Here is a 17,379-nt window from a genome sequence, read left to right as displayed (position 1 = left end):
GTACAAAATTTACACAAAGTTGGTTTTTTTTGGTCTATTAGCTGTAAGGTGACTGGTATGCTGCATGTGACATTTCCATTAAAACGTCCTGTTTTCACTACAAACTCAGTCAGAAATTGGAAGTTACACCACAAGTTGAATTTTCACCACAGATTCAGTCAGAAATAGGAACTGACCAGTAGCACCCCATTAGTGTTTAACTTTTGCAGAGACTGCACAAATGTTGCCAGCATATAAGATTTGGTATCGGTAATCAGGGCTTTCTATTTGCTGTTTATCCTAGAAAGATCCTAGTTACAAGTTTGAAGTGGTTTCTCACTAACCCCCCCACCCCACCCTTGTGAAGACTGCTGGCTTGCAAACTATGCTCAGTGCAGATAAAAGCCTGTTTTACCGGTTAGGCGTTCCACAGCTATACTGATGCTGAAATCCAAATCTTCAAATGTACTGGGTGGTTCTTATATCATAAAAGATTAACAGGCTTTAGTTCTTCCATTACATTCTCCTTAATAAAAAATTAACAACTTAATTTCTCTTTTTAATGCTGTGTGTTTTTGTTTTGGATTTATTCTCCTTTTTAAAAATTTTTTTATTGATTTTCAAATGGTTACATAGAGTAGAATAGAATAATATCAGCCCTCTCCCCTCCCCCCTAACATATCCCTATCTGAAAAAAAGAGAAAAAAAAGAAAGAAAAAAGAAAGACTGCCTGGATATCGGAAGATCCCCACATGCTCCGTGGAATTCAAAATAGCTTTAATATATGTATTTATTTATTTCCCCAGATGACTAATAACTTTATCTTCGGAGCACCTATATATTTAATCCTATCTTTTGTAAATAGGGGCACCAAATTTTCAGAAATATGTCATATTTATTTCTTAAATTATAAGTAATTTTTTCAAGTGGAATGCAGCTAAAAATTTCATTCTTTCAACGATCCATACTTAAGTACGAATCCGATTTCCAAGTAACTGCAATAGCCTTTTTGGCTACTGCCAATGCAATTCTTATGAATTCTTTCTGATATTTGTTCAATTTAGGTTTCAATTTTATCCCTTCAATATCACCTATCCTCAATTTTAAATATTGCAAAGTTAGTGTTAATCACAAACAGTCCAAAATCTGATGAACACCAGAGTTGACATTCTTGACCTTTTTTTTATTACAAGAAAACCATTGATGTTCCAGGGGAATTAAGAAAATGTCCCAGGGGAGATGGAAATGACACACTTTTTTTTCAAGCAGCATCAAATTGGGCTTTAGAAATAAATACACAAGATTAGTTTTGTCTTTATTATTTTGATACCCACTTAGACTGTCAAAAATCATACTGGCTTGAATATTCACATTATATCCAGGCAATGGCCAAATATTTTTTGTCTAAATCTGATTCCAAACCAAAGTGGCAGGGTGGAGATACGTCTCTACCAAAGGAGGTGTAAGGCGCTCCTTCCCTCCACTTGGCCTCAGGCCACCCTTGAGCAAGGTGTAGCACCTGCTTAGCCCCCAGATCAGGGTCACATGAAGCCATAGGAGTACTAACTGGTGCATATCACAAGCCCTGGCTATGCGACCACTGGCGCCAGGCAGGCAATCTCTGAAGAGTTTTGATATTGGCTGGGGTCACCCATCTTGTAAAGACACTGCCCAGAAGACATGGGAAACCACATCTGAAGGAAAAAATTGTCAAGAACCATCATGATCAAGACCACGATCGCCCATGTCATATGACACAGCGCATAATGATCATCACAACCAGGTAACTGAAATGTTAGTCCAATCTCGTGACCCGTACTATTAGAATTCCAGCTCCTAGTGGGAAAACGTGGACCATTCTAGCAATACTTGATCGTTCACACACCAGCCGATTCACAATGTCTTTGAAACTTGTATGCAATCATAGACTTTCAGAAGTATACAAAGCTTAAGTCAAAAGTGACAAAAAATCACCACCAACTTCATTGAGGTTCAGTCATCTGGATCAGCCCGAGAGACTGAATTGGGCACCAAAACACTTAAACGAGGCGGGCTGTCTTGCAACACTACATGCCAGTTTACCGCTACCTGTCAGCCGCTGGGAAACACACCAGCTTTCGGTTCAGGGCCAACTCAGAAAGAAGGTGGGCCCCGAACTGGCTTCGGCCCAGTACTGAAAGATCAAACACAGCAATATTCTTATCCCTTCTAGCCTCAATAACAGTTTAACTTCCAAACAATGAATTACCATTTTCTTGTTCTCGGTACCTCGGTTCGTCTGTCGAGACATTTTCCTGCCAATTCAGAATTTCCAACCGTTTCGTCCAAAGAGACCTGTCCACTGGAAGCGAAAGGAACACGAAACACGCATGCGCACAACCTTCGCCCATTCACTGATCACTGTAGTCCCGGTAGTACCTCGCTCCCAGAGAGTGGGAGGGACGTGGACTACAACAACCAGAATCCTTCCTGGCATCACTCATGACGTAATTATTGAACTACAGCACCCAGAATTCTCACCGGTACCGAACTTGTCTGCTGAAGTCCTGGGTTGGGCGGTAAATAAGTGACTTCTAAAAACTGGAAAGTTGAAACTAAAAGACTATAGAGAGAAAAAGTTGAGAAGTTATCTGTAGGAGAGAAATGAATTTAAAGTTGGTCGAAAATTTATTAGAATTGAAATTGTCAGAGATGGTTGTAGCTGTGAAAGGGAGAAAGACATCAAAGTTCAAAGTAAATTTATTATCAAAGTACGTATATGTCGCCTTGAGATTCATTTCTTTGCAGACATCCACAATAAAACAAAGAAATACAACAGAATCAGTGAAAAATTACACACAAAGATCGACAAACAACCAAAGTGTAAAAGAAGACTGCAGATAATAATACTGGACGCAAAATAATTTTTATGGTGATTTTGATTAAGGAATAAAGTTGTCTGTCTTGAAGTGGGGAAGAGGTGTGTGTTTGGAAACTAGGGAAGCGGTCCCCAGAATTTTCTTCCCCAGATGGTTTTACCACTGGGAAGTGAGTTGCCAAATTCACCAAAACAAGGGCTTCCAAACCTTTTTTACACCATTAAGCAAGGTGTCCACAGACCCCTGATCAGGAACCTCTGATCATAAACAATGTCTTCATTTCATTGATGGTCCATTTCAAGCTAACAGATTAAAAGGTGTGGTGGATAGATTCTGAATGCTTCAACACCTTTTAAAAGAGGCATTTAGTATTCATGTTTTGAACTGCCCATATACTTCGGTCGCCTGGCGGTGAACAGTACACTTGGCCTTTCAGGGTCATGAAATTCCCTTGGATTCTGATCTTCCTGGACATCTACATCAGATGATTGATTATTGACTACAAATCCACCTTCAGTAATAATTCAAAGCAAACTCATCTCCAAACTCCTTAACTTGGGGCCACTTCCCTAGTTTCCCATCAGTTATCCTCGATGCCCCTCCAGACTCTGGCCTTAGCCCCCTATTGGCTGTGTGGTCAGTTTCTTCTCTAACGTCGTCTACAGATTTGCAAATGATAGTGGGCCGTATATCAAATGCTGTGGAGTTGAAATACAGGAAGGAAACAGAGAGTCTACTGACATGGTTTCATGACAACAGAATTAAAATCAGGTTTATAAGTAACATGCTGGGAGGCGGCCTGGTCGAGGGAAGTGCCTGGTGTGAAAAGTGCTAGTCTTTGGCTCGAGAGTCTTCGGCGAGGAGGCTGAAGGAGGAGACTACGCCAGGCACAATTGGACAGGGTGAAGACATGACCGCTAAGCTGATTCAGTGTGCTATGTGCATGATGTGGGAGGTCAGGGACACTGATGGTGCCCCCGGCTGCTACAGCTGTGGAAAGTGTGTCCAGATTCAGCTTCTGAAGGAGCATGTTGCAGCACTGAAGAAAGAACTGGATGACCTCAGGTTTATCCGTGAAAACGAGCGTTTTCTGGAGAGGACCTACAGTGAGGTCGTTACACCGAGGATACCGGAAGAGAGAAAGGGGGTGACGATGAGGAAGGAAAGGATGCTTGAATTACAGGAGACCCCAGGGGATGTACCTCTCGTAAACAGGTTCACCTTCTTGGAAGCTGTCAGGACAGAAGATACTGCCAGTCTGAGAGGCGGACAGGTCTGCGAGCTGAAAATTGGTGCAGAAGCAGAGCCGAGGAGTCAGACATCAGGAAGAGCCGTGGTAGTAGGGGACTCCATAGTAAGAAGTACGGAAAGGGGTTTCTGCGGCAACAGGCGAGATTTAAGGATGGTGTGTTGCCTCCCTGGTGCTAGGATCCAGGACATCACGGACCGATTGCAGGGAATCCTCAAGGGTGAAGGTGAACAGCTGGAAGTGGTAGTGCATGTCGGCACAAATGACATCAGGAAGAAGAGGAAGGACATTCTGCAGCGGGACTTCAGAGAACTCGGAAGAAGGCTGAAAAGCAGGACTTCCAGGGTGGTTATCTCCGGGTTGCTTCCAGTTCCTCGTGCTGGAGAGGGCAGGAACAGGGAGATAATGGATCTGAATGTGTGGCTGAGGAACTGGTGCAGGAAGCAAGGGTTTACATACTTGGACCACTGGGATCTGTTTTGGGGTAGGGATAAATTGTACAAAAGGGATGGGTTGCACCTTAATAGACGGGGGACCAGCATTCTGGCAGACAGGTTTGCCACTGCAACATGGATGTGTTTAAACTAAGTAGTGGGGGGGAGGGGATGAACTGGAAATATAAGGATGGAGTTGAAGGGAAAGTGAAAATAAGAAAAGTTAAAAAGGACAACAGAATTAATGGAGTAGAAAGCTCAAGAAGAGATCATACAGTATGGCCAAATGAAATAGGAATTGATATGAAAGGAGAGGGGAGTAACGAATTAAAAGTATTATATATGAATGCACAAAGTATAAGGAATAAAGTAGATGAGCTTGAGGCTCAGTTGGAAATTGGCAAGTACGATGTTGTGGGAATAACAGAGACATGGCTTCAAGCGGACAGGGCCTGGGAAATGAATATTTAAGGATATACATCTTATCGAAAGGACAGACTGACTGGCAGAGGGGGTGGGGTGGCTCTGTTGGTGAGGAATGATATTCAGTCCCTTGCAAGGGGGGACATAGAAACAGGGGATGTAGAGTCAGTATGGATAGAACTGAGAAATTCTAAGGGTAGAAAGAACCAAATGGGAGTTATCTACATGCCCCCAAACAGCAGTCTGGATGTAGGGTGTAAGTTGAATGAAGAGTTAAAATTGGCATGTCGCAAAGGTAATGATACAGTTGTCATGGGGGATTTCAACATGCAGGTAGACTGGGAGAATCAGAATGGTACTGGACCCCAAGAAAGGGAGTTTGTGGAGTGCCTCCGAGATGGATTCTTAGAACAACTTGTACTGGAGCCTACCAGGGAGAAGGCAATTCTAGATTTAGTGTTGTGCAATGAACTGGATTTGATCAGGGACCTCGAGGTAAAAGAACCATTAGGAGGTAGTGACCATAATATGATATGTTTTAACCTACAATTTGAGAAGGAGAAGGGAAAATTGGATGTGTCAGTATTACAGTTGAACAAAGAGAACTATGGAGCTATGAGGGAGGAGCTGGCCAAAGTTCAATGGAACAGGGAAGACAGCGGAACAACAATGGCAGGTATTTCTGGGAATAATGCAGAAGGTGCAGGATCGGTTCATTCCAGAGGAAGAAAGATCCTAAGGGGAGTAAGGGGCGGTCGTGGCTGACGAGGGAAGTAAAGGGCAGTATAAAAATAAAAGAGAAGAAGTATAACATAGCAAAGATGAGCGGGAAACCGGAGGACTGGGAAGCTTTTAAAGAGCAACAGAAGATAACAAAAAAGGCAATACACCAAGAAAAAATGAGGTACGAAGGTAAACTAGCCAAGAATATAAAGGAGGATAGTAAAAGCTTCTTTAGGTATGTGAATAGCAAAAAAAAAGTTAAGACCAAAATTGGGCCATTGAAGACAGAAACGGGTGAATTTATTATGGGGAACAAGGAAATGGCAGATGAGTTGAACAGGTACTTTGGATCTGTCTTCACTAGGGAAGACACAAACAATCTCCCAGATGTAATAGTGGCCAAAGGAAATAGGGTAAAGGATGAACTGAAGTAAATTTATATTAGGCAAGAAACGGTGTTGGATAGACTGTTGAGTCTGAAGGCTGATAAGTCCCCGGGACCTGATGGTCTGCATCCCAGGGTACTTAAAGATGTGGCTCTAGAAATTGTGGACGCATTGGTAATCATTTTCCAATGTTCTATAGATTCAGGAACAGTTCCTGCTGATTGGAGGGTGGCTAATGTTGTCCCACTTTTCAAGAAAGGAGGGAGAGAGAAAACACGGAATTATAGACCGGTTAGCCTGACGTCAGTGGTGGGAAAGATGCTGGAGTCAATTATAAAAGAGGAAATTACGACACATTTGGTTAGCAGTAGAAGGATCAGTCTGAGTTAGCATGGATTTATGAAGGGAAAATCATGCTTGACTAATCTTCTGGAGTTTTTTGAGGATGTAACTATGAAAATGGACAAGGGAGAGCCAGTGGACGTAGTGTACCTGAACTTCCAGAAAGCTTTTGATAAAGTCCCACATAGGAGATTAGTGGGCAAAATTAGGGCACATGGTATTGGGGGCAGAGTACTGACATAGATTGAAAATTGGCTGGCTGACAGGAAACAAAGAGTAGAAATTAACAGGTCCCTTTCGGAATGACAGGCTGTGACCAGTGGGGTACCGCAAGGTTTGGTGCTGGGACCGCAGCTGTTTACAATATACATTAATGATTTAGATGAAGGGATTAAAAGTAACATTAGCAAATTTGCCAATGACACAAAGCTGGGTGGCAGTGTGAAATGTCAGGAGGATATTATGAGAATGCAGGGTGACTTGGACAGGTTGGGTGAGTGGGCAAATGTATGGCAGATGCAGTTTAATGTGGATAAATGTGAGGTTATCCACTTTGGTGGCAAGAACAGGAAGGCAGATTACTATCTAAATGGAGTCAAGTTAGGAAAAGGGGAAGTACAAAGAGATAAAGGTGTTCTTGTACATCAGGCAATGAAAGCAAGCATGCAGGTACCGCAGGCAGTGAAGAAAGCTAATGGCATGCTGGCCTTTATAACAAGAGGAATTGAGTATAGGAGTAAAGAGGTCCTTCTGCAGCTGTACAGGGCCCTGGTGAGACCCCACCTGGAGTATTGTGTACAGTTTTGGTCTCCAAATTTGAGGAAGGACATTCTTGCTATTGAGGGAGTGCAGCGTAGGTTCACAAGGTTAATTCCCTGAATGGCGGGACTTTCATATGTTGAAAGATTGGAGCGACTGGGCTTGTATACACTGGAATTTAGAAGGATGAGAGGGGATCTTATTGAAACATATAAGATTATTAAGGGATTGGACACGCTGGAGGCAGGAAGCATGTTCCCGCTGATGGGTGAGTCCAGAACTAGAGGCCACAGTTTAAGAATAAGGGGTGGGCCATTTAGAACAGAGATGCGGAAAAACTTTTTCACCCAGAGAGTGGTGGATATGTGGAATGCTCTGCCCCAGAAGGCAGTGGAGGCCAAGTCTCTGGATGCATTCAAGAGAGAGTTAGATAGAGCTCTGATAGATAGCAGGGTCAAGGGATATGGGGAGAGGGCAGGAACGGGATACTGATTGTGTATGATCAGCCATGATCACAGTGAATGGCGGTGCTGGCTAGAAGAGCTGAATGGCCTACTCCTGCACCTACTGTCTATTGTCTATAAAATTGTTGTTTTGCAACAGCAGTACATGAAAATGACTATAAGTTACAAAATAGATAAATAATGCAAAAGATGAATAACAAAATAAGGTTCATAGTTGATGGACCCTTCAAAAATCTGGTGGATGAGGGGAAGAAGCTGTTCTTATTCACTGACTGTTGATCCTCAAGCTCTTGAACCACTTCCTTAATAATAAAATACAAAGAGGTCATGTCCTGGAAGGTGAGGGTCTTTAATAGTGGATGTTGTTTTCTTGAGGCACCACCTCTTGAAGATGCTTTCAATGGTGGGAAAGGGTGATGGAATTGGCTGGGTCTCTAATCTTCTTCAGCCTCTTTCAATCCTGTGCATTGGAGGCTCCATGCCAAACTGCGGTGCAACCGGTCAGAATTCTCTCCACCGTATATGTACAGAAATCTGCAACAGTCTTTGGTGACATACCAAAACTCCTCAAACTTCTAATGAAGTATAGCCGCTGGCGTGCGTTCTTCATGATTACATCAATATGTTGGGCCCAGGATAGATCCTCTGAGATGTTCATGCCCAGGAACTTGAAGCTGCTCACCCTTCCCATGTCTGACCTCTCAGTGAGGACTAGTGTGTGGTGATTTTTCCCTCAGTATCAGCAGAATATAAGAGCTAATCATTGACTTCAGGAAGGAGGGAGGTGATTGTCACCCCCCCCCCCCCATTTACATCAATAGTGCTGAGGTCAAGAGAGTTAGACATCATCAATAGCCTGCCCGATACAACCACGCTGGCTGTGGACCCACTATCAGCCGCAGTTTGATGTTTAATGTCCCCAGAGCTGAACGCACCTTGCTATTTACGCAATTTGATCGACGTCTGCAGCTATCGACACAGCGCTGAACTGACTGATTCGGAGGCTGTGGCTACGGCCATCAGCTCCTGGACTGGCTTTACTCGCCTCGGAGGCTTGAGGCGGTGGACTGACCTTTAGGAGCTCTGCGGTTTGATGTTTAATTTTTTTGTGTGTGTTATCCGTTCTCTTTTTGCTGTTTGCATGATTTGTTCTCTTTTTTCCCACGTGTCTGATGGTCTTGTTGTGTGTGGGGGGGGGTCTTTAAATGGGTTCTATTTGTGTTTCTTTGTTTTGTGGCTGTCTGCGAGAAGATGAATACTGTACACATACTGAACTTTGATAATAAACATACTTTGAACTTTGATGCCTCAACCAAGGAAGTCCCCTGACGCCGTGAAAAGTGCCTATCCTCCCTCAGGAGGTTAAAGAAATGTGGCGTGACTCCTTAGACACTCAACAATTTTTGACAGCGCACCACAGAAAGCATCCTGTCCAGATGCATCACAGCTTGTTACGGCAACAGCCAATCTGTGATTACAAGAAACTACGGAGAGCTGAGGACAGGGCTCAGTACATAATGGAAAGCAGTCTCCCCTCCATGGACTTTGTTACACTCCTCACAACCTCACTAAATCATCCAACGTAACCAAAGATCCCACCCAGCCCGGGCATTCTCTCTTGTTCCCCCCCCCCCCACACACACATCGCACAGAAGACACAAAAGACTGACAGATCATACCACCAAACACAGGGACAGTTTCTACCTGGGCCATTATAAGACTATTCAATGTTTCCTGAGTGATCTCACAATCTAGCTCATTATAACCTTGCACATTATTGCACTTTTCTCTGTAACTGTATCTTTATTCTGCACTTTTTTTATTGTTTCACAGGTGTCCCCCCTTTACGAAGGTAGAGTGTTCCTATGAAACCTTTCTTAGGCCTAAATGGTGTAAAGCGAAGAACCATTAATTTATATGGGAAAATTTTTCGTAAAAGCGAAAATCCTCTTTGTAATGCGAAAACAGGTCTTTTGTAAAAGCGAAGTGGCATAAAGCAAACATTCATAAAGCGGGGGACACCCGTACCTCGTACAACCTCGATGCACCATTGTAATGAATTGATCTGTCAGACGATATGCAAGACAAGTTTTTCAAAGTGCCTTGGCGATGGCAGTAATAACCCAATTTACCAACTTACATCATGGGCTCAAAGCAAAGGAACTGCTCTCTTACACTCACAGTACTATTTTGCTTATGATATTACTACGATTATGATGGGCAGCACAGTTATGTAGCGTTAGAAGCTATAAGGAGTTTCTATGTTCTCCCTATGGTTGAGTGGGTTTCCTCCAGGTGCCCCGGTTTCCTCCCACATTCCAAAGGCATATAGTTAGGGTTACTGAGTTGTGGGCATTCTATGTTGGCACCAGAAGCATGGGAACACTTGCATGCCCAGCACAATCCCCACTGATTTGATTTGACTCAAGTTCGAGTTTAATTGTCATTCAACCATACTGTATGTGAATATCCATGAATACAGCCAAATGAAACAGCGTTTCTCCAAGGGCAAAGTGCAAAACACAGTCCCAACAGTCACACACAGCACAAAGCACAAATAGCACATATAAGATAGCAAGCACATACGGCAGTAAAATACAGTCGCTAAAAATGTAGCCCTAGTCCCTGAGTCCATGAACGTTGCAGCAGTCTGCAGTCGAACACAATACAGTTGTCTTCTGCAGAACGAACACTGGGGGCAGCACTGACTCCATCATGGACACTACACCACACCACCTTCAGCACGCCGGTGGAGCGCCCAACTCTGATGCCCTCCCCTGGGTGCCTGCAAACAGGCAACGCCGCGGCTTGAGGCCTTGACCTCGCTACAATCGAGGCCATGCTGCTCCCCTGCCATCCGCCTATAAATCAGTGAGTTGGACTTATAGCATTCCACATTACCAACATCCAGCAGGGCCTTGCAGTCACAAGAGAAGCGACTGAGATGATAACTCGCTGTTAGACTGCACACCTCCTTCACGCACTGACTCCAGAGCCTCCCTGCAGGCAGCATCACGGTCTGCACCAAGTCCAGCTCCTTCAGTTTCTCCACCGATTAGCAACTCTACTGCTAATGGGTAGACCTGCAGTACTTCAAGTTATTCATCTCCAGCAGGGTCTTATGATAATAAAAAATGTTTAAAAAAGACAATAACACCTTTGGTTGGCCCTGTAGAGGCAGCAGTGTCCAAGCACACCAGCATCTTACCAGAAAACCTATTACACTGTATGCTTCAATGTAAACGTGACAAATAAAGCTAATCTAGCTTTATAATGACATTCTCAAATCATGGTAATAAAGTTTTTGTATTGAAACTCAAATACAGTATTAGGAATTACAGTATCCTATAATTTAGGAACAAATTGGATGTAGCAGATCGCAATGCTCACATTAGAGTTCAACTCTTGATTCAAACCAAAAGTAATTAAAAAGCAATGTGATCATGTTTAAATTTTAATTCATTTATTTAGCGATACAGCTTGAAATAGACTCTTCCGGCCCTTCGAGCTGTAGTGCCCAGCAACCCGTCTATTTAACCCTTACCTAATCACATAACAATTTACAATGGCCAATTAACCTACTAACCGGTACATCTTTGAAATGTGGGAAGAAACCGACGTGCACACGGAAAGAACGAACTAACTTTCTTACACAGGACGCTGGAAATCAACTCCGAACCTCGACAACCCAAGCTGTAACAACGTTAGGCTAACCGATACCCTACCATGGTTCCTTAACTTTTAGAACATCATGGAATCAAAGTCCAGAATCCTGGTAATAGACGCACTACGTTCACTTTGCTGGAAACCACCTGTGCCGACTACATCTGGAGTCTGTTTTAGTAGAGGCCAACTTGGCCACTAAATGGAACTGAGGAATGCAAGCTCGAGCAAAAAGATTCTTCCTGTGAACAACCACACGCGCTGAGCAGGCCCCGATGAAGCAGCGGCTCCGGTGGAGAACACTGTGACACCAGAAACCTCTCCCACTGTACTTGCCCCAAGACCGTTTAGCCTGCAGCTTGCATCTGCCCCCGGGGCAGATGATGCACTGTTGCCTCATGCTCCCAGGGCTCATATTAAAAACCAGATTTGCAGTTTTCATTTTCAGATGCCGGGCTATGTGCCCCCAAGAGGCACAATATATCTTTTCTATACAGAATATTGTGCATTAGTGAGCGACACCGATCAATTATACAAAATAGCTTACTGTACTTGCATCCAGGGCAGCTTCAGAAGTCGATATCTCAAGAAGGCATCATCCATCATTAAGGAACCCCTCCACCCAGGACATGCCCTCTCCTCATTGCTGTCATCAAGGAGGAGGGACGGGAGCCTGTAGAGGCACACTCAGTGTTTCAGGAACAGCTTCTTCCCTCCTCTTTCTTTTTTTTCCCACTTTTTTTTATTTTTATTGAACACAAACAAAAACAGAAACACTGAACATATGCTAACAAAGCCAGGGAATCACACATAAGCAGCAACAAATATATAACTATTAACTTTAAATATGCAAATAAACAAGAAAATCCAGTCTGAATACAGTTGGACGGAAGGAACTATATCTAAAAGGATTCACAAAACAGAAACATTTACAGAGATAACCCGAAACATTGACAAATTTGTACAGTCTTTGCAGCTTTCTGGTTATGGGAAGTTTTCAGAGTATTAACGTATAACCATATAACAACTACAGCACGGAAACAGGCCATCTCGGCCCTTCTAGTCCATGCTGACGCTTACACTCACCTAGTCCCACTGGCCTGCACTCAGCCCATAACCCTCCATTCCTTTCCTGTCCATATACCTATCCAATTTTTTTTTAAATGACAATATCGAACCTGCCTCTACCACTTCTCCACTTCTACTGGAAGCTCGTTCCACATAGCTACCACTCTCTGAGTAAAGCAGTTCCCTCTCGTGTTACCCCTAAACGTTTTCCCCTTAACTCTCAACTCATGTCCTCTTGTTTGAATCTCCTCTACTCTCAATGGAAAAAGCCTATCCACGTCAACTCTATCTATCCGCCTCATTATTTTAAATACCTCTATCAAGTCCCCCCTCAACCTTCTACCCTCCAAAGAATGAAGACCTAACTTGTTCAACCTTTCTCTGTAACTTAGGTACTGAAACCCAGGTAACATTCTAGTAAATCTTCTCTGTACTCTCTCTATTTTGTTGACATCTTTCCTATAATTTGGTGACCAGAACTGTACACAATACTCCAAATTCGGCCTTACCAATGCCTTGTACAATTTTAACATTACATCCCAACTCCTATACTCAATGCTCTGATTTATAAAGGCCAGCATACCAAAAGCTTTCTTCACCGCCCTATCCACATGAGATTCCACCTTCAGGGATCTATGCACCATTACTCCTAGATCACTCTGTTCTACTGCCTTCTTCAATGTCCTACCATTTACCATGTATGTCCTATTTTGATTATTCTTACCAAAATGTAGCACCTCACACTTTTCAGCATTAAACTCCATCTGCCATCTTTCAGCCCACTCTTCTAACTGGCCTAAATCTCTCTGCAAGCTTTGAAAACCTACTTCATTATCCACAACACCACCTACCTTAGTATTATCTGCATACTTACTAATCCAATTTACCACCCCATCATCCAGATCATTAATGTATATGACAAACAACATTGGACCCAGTACAGATCCCTGAGTCACACCACTAGTCACCGGCCTCCAACCTGACAAACAGTTATCCACCACTACTCTCTGGCATAGTTTGAAGTCTGACATATAAAATATAAATGAAGGTTTCTTATCGCTGTATTTGCATTTATGGATATAAAATTTGCTGTAAATTAACAAAAGATTTATGATAAAGAAATGATCCCTGTGAGATTTGGTATTATTAGTAAACCCAGATAAGACATTTTCAAAACAAAAAGTAAAATCCACATTAATATATTGATCTATAAATTGACAAACATCAACCCACAATGTTTTAACATATTCACAATCCCAAAACAGATGAAATAAATCCCCTGGATGTAAACCATAAAAAGAACAGTTAGTTTCAATATCAGAATTAAAAGCTTCTTCCCTCATCTCTCAGATATCTGAAAGGACAACGAACCACGAATATTACCTCAGTATTTTTTCCTCTCTTCTTGCTCTACTTGTTTAAGATCTATAGTAATTCAGAGCTTTTATTACTGTGTACTGCTGCCGCAAAACAACACATTTCACAGCGTATGCTGTTGACGTTAACTCTGATTCTGATTCTATTCCGATAGCTCTCGATTCCTGTTCTTCCTCGCAGCGATGCATTCCCTGCAACACTAGATGGAGCCTGCAGCTTTCGAAGCCCGAGGTACCGTCACGCTGCCTTTTCATTGAACGCCACATTCCCAGCTGTGCCCAGGGCAGGGTAGGCGGAGCAGTTATTACAGCTCGGGGCAACGCAGTTTGGAGTTCAATCCTGGCATCCTCTGTAAGGAGCCTGTGCGTACCACGAGGGGTTTCTCCAGATGCTCCAGTTTCCTCCCACAATTCAATGATGAACCGGGAAGGTTAAATTGTAAATTGTCCCATGGCCGGGTACTAGTTAAATTGACATTGCTGGGAGTTGCTGAGTGACTTTACTCAAAAGGGGCTATAAAGTGATCTTAAGGTAATGTGCCCAGAGTCCCGGTAAATCCACAATTAAGTGGACACACACAGTCTCTGAGTTACTTGGGCCTGCAGTCATGGAAGTACACCTGGGCCTGAGGTCAAGGAGATCTAATGTCAGCATGCACCCACAGACCCAGGGCTAAGGGAATCAAAGGATGGTTGTGTATACCCAGTAATAGAATTTCCTCCTTCCACAGGGGTTACCTGTATTCCCCCCACAGGGGTTACCTGTATTTCTCACACAGGGGTTACCTGTATTCCCCCCACAGGGGTTACCTGTATTCCTCCACCAGGGGTTACCTGAATTCCTCACCCAGGGGTTACCTGTATTCATCACACAGGGGTTACCTGTATTCCTCACACAGGGATTACCTGTATTCCCCCCCACAGGGGTTACCTGTATTCCTCCACCAGGGGTTACCTGTATTCATCACACAGGGGTTACCTGTATTCCTGTCACAGGGGTTACTTGTATTACTTAGATCTTGGGATCTAGATGATTTATTCTAGTCATAACTCTTGACATGGAGTCATTAGTCCAGTTTTTAAAAAAAGTTACACAAAGTACAATTAACTATGCATTTACCTCCTGCTGATTTTTCAAATACCTATGCTATTCAATTTTATTGTGTTCAACATTTTTTTAAAAAGCTCCCTAAGAAAACTCACAAAATTAAATGTTATTAGAGACTTATTCTGATCACTAAATGGTTGTCGTGTAAAGCCACACGCAGATAATCCGTTCCTTCATTATTGTGAATACTATTGCTATGACTTACACCAGCAAAGACTGAGGAATCACTTTAGATGAGTGCTAAGTACTAAATTTCATTGCTCCCTGTTTTTAGGTCACACAAAACTGCACTTTACTCCACTATTGCACTCCCCAAATTACAAACATCTGATTTATTTACAGCCTGTATACATAAGCAGGCATTTCAGAGACCCGTGAGATGGTTATTCTGGGGACTGTGGGGCTGCAGGCAGTATGAGAACTTGGTTCACAGCCTCATTTCTGACACATGAACTGTTGGAGTTACAGTTTTCAGAAACAAAATCCCGTTGTAATCAACGGAGGGCTCCAGTCTGAGAGGCTGAGGAATTCTCATCTTCTTCTATCCCAAAGCCCATTATCACTCCCACTTCAATTGCTGTCAGGATATGAAGCAATCTTTTAAAGCATTGCATTACTAAGGTAGGTTTGTTACCAATTACACAATTTAAGCGTTGGTAGAATGCCATCTGGATAATTTAAATAAGTATGTCTTTAAAAAAAAAGCACATCTCTCTCAGCTGGTATAGGGTTTACTGTAAGCTAGGAGTCCAATTTTTTCTACTGATTCAAAAAACTTATATTAGTGGCAAGCTTCAGTTTTATTGATACCATTCTCATTTGAGGTATTTAACAAAATTCTCAAGTGCCCTGGTGGCCGGGTAAGAAGAACAGGAGAATTATTTCTGAAGAAGGAACTTGGCCCAAAATTAGACTCAGATTCGTTTATTTATCACACGCACATTGAAACAGACAGTGAAATGTGTCGCTTGTGTAACAACGAGAGCAGTCTATGAATGTGCTGAGGGCAGCCCGCATTCCAGGGCCAACATAGCATGACCACCATGCTCAAACGCCAGGCTCTCTGATGACTGGGACCATGAACACTAGGCCTCAAACTCTTTACTGATTCACCGTCATGCTCAGCAACTACACATGCTTCATTTACTGTAAGTCACTTTAGGACATTCTGTAAGGACATATATTTTGTTTTATTTGGTTTTAAATTCCAGTTTATTTATTGAACTCCCCAAAGATTCAAAGTACATCCATTATCAAGGTGTGTACACAAAGCAGAGCTCTGAGATTCCTCCTGCCGCGGGCAGCCACAAAACAAAGAAACGCCGTGAAACCTGTTCAAGAAAACATCAAGCACCCAACACGCAAAAAAAGTACAAGTAGCAAGTGGACAACATGTCCAATATCAAGCTTCAAGCCAGGAGTCCAATAGTATTCAGTTTAGTTCAGTTGAGCATCGCGCGACTAGCCCCCTCAGGCTCCAGAGCAATGCATTCTGTGCAGACTGCACAGATCACTCCAATCAAACTGTTCAAAAACAGCAAAAACACTAGAGTAACCAGGATCCGGAACCACGTGCGACATGAACCCCAAAGTACCCCAAAGCAAGTCCCCAGCCTCTCCAATCGATCCTTGTAATGTGGACTCCTAGACTCCGACACTAGCGAGAGGGCGAAGAAGGCCGGTCAAATGAGGCAGATGGCACTGAACACCAGACTGAGCTCTGCTCTCATCCTTGTCGACTTCAACCTGCTCGACACCTCAATCTGAGAATATCAATGGAGTCGATCATGGATTTACACCTTTGACGCCTCAATCAGAGAAAGAAATGGAGGCGGTCATTGGCTCGTGTACCGCCTCCAGGCTTTCAGGCCTCTAGGCCTCTAAGCCTCATACTCTGCTCCCAACCTCACTGAACTCCCTCAGAGACAGCAAAGCACCAGATCGCTCAATCGGCCCAAAAACACACCACCAAGATATAAATTACAGGTTCCAGTTGCACGCAGTTTAGTAGTAGAATCATATTTGAAAGAACCAAATGTTGTGGTTTGGATTTGGACTACTTTCTCGGGTTTATTTATATATCTAAAACATTGGATTATTATGACACTGGTTTATTAAGCCTCTACATGTGAGTATTATTAATATGCTGTAGCCAAGCAGAGCAATAATTAGGAACTTCTTATCAACTTGAAAGTGGACAAGGATCCAACTCTTTTAAATCCTAAGGAGAGTACCGCAGCAATTCTAATATCCTCCCTCCAATCTAAGGCACGTTCCCAACTCGGTACTGGTATATTGCTAAAGATGAGTTGCCAGAAGTGAGAGCACTAATGAAATCATGCTGGAAGGGGCTGTTGTTAGTGGGGAGATGTTGGCACCGCGTTGCAGGCTCTGGACATGAGCCCTTGCTCTCCGGACCGTTGTGCAGAGCCAAGACTGGGCTGAACCCCCCGCTGGTGCTGCTGCAGGAATGAGGGGGTCAGAGTGATCGCTCAGCGCGCAGGGAGCCTCCGAGGTGCGGTGCGACGTGCCTGGCTGGAACAGAAC

At 43.3% G+C, this 17,379-nt stretch overlaps 1 protein-coding gene across 4 annotated transcripts in view; it reads right to left on the bottom strand.

The window, feature by feature from the left end:
- LOC140719699 (trafficking protein particle complex subunit 3) overlaps positions 1-13,858 on the bottom strand; it is a 34,343-nt gene extending 20,485 nt beyond the window's left edge. The window contains exon 1 of one of the 4 annotated variants that reach the window (XM_073034504.1): positions 13,732-13,858. Coding sequence is in view for 2 of the 4 variants with exons in the window: in XM_073034502.1 (XP_072890603.1) it covers positions 11,833-11,886 (54 nt within the window). In the remaining 2 variants the exon portion in view is untranslated. Of the gene's footprint in view, positions 1-2,227; positions 2,362-11,832; positions 11,899-13,731 lie in introns of those variants that run through there. The other 3 variants (XM_073034502.1, XM_073034503.1, XM_073034505.1) reach the window with 3 other exon arrangements.
- Between the last annotated feature and the right edge of the window lie 3,521 nt (positions 13,859-17,379).

The sequence above is a fragment of the Hemitrygon akajei genome, chromosome 32 (genome assembly GCF_048418815.1).
Source record: "Hemitrygon akajei chromosome 32, sHemAka1.3, whole genome shotgun sequence".
In the NCBI taxonomy this organism is placed as follows: Eukaryota; Metazoa; Chordata; class Chondrichthyes; order Myliobatiformes; family Dasyatidae; genus Hemitrygon; species Hemitrygon akajei.
This window is presented reverse-complemented; position numbering and strand designations above follow the sequence as displayed.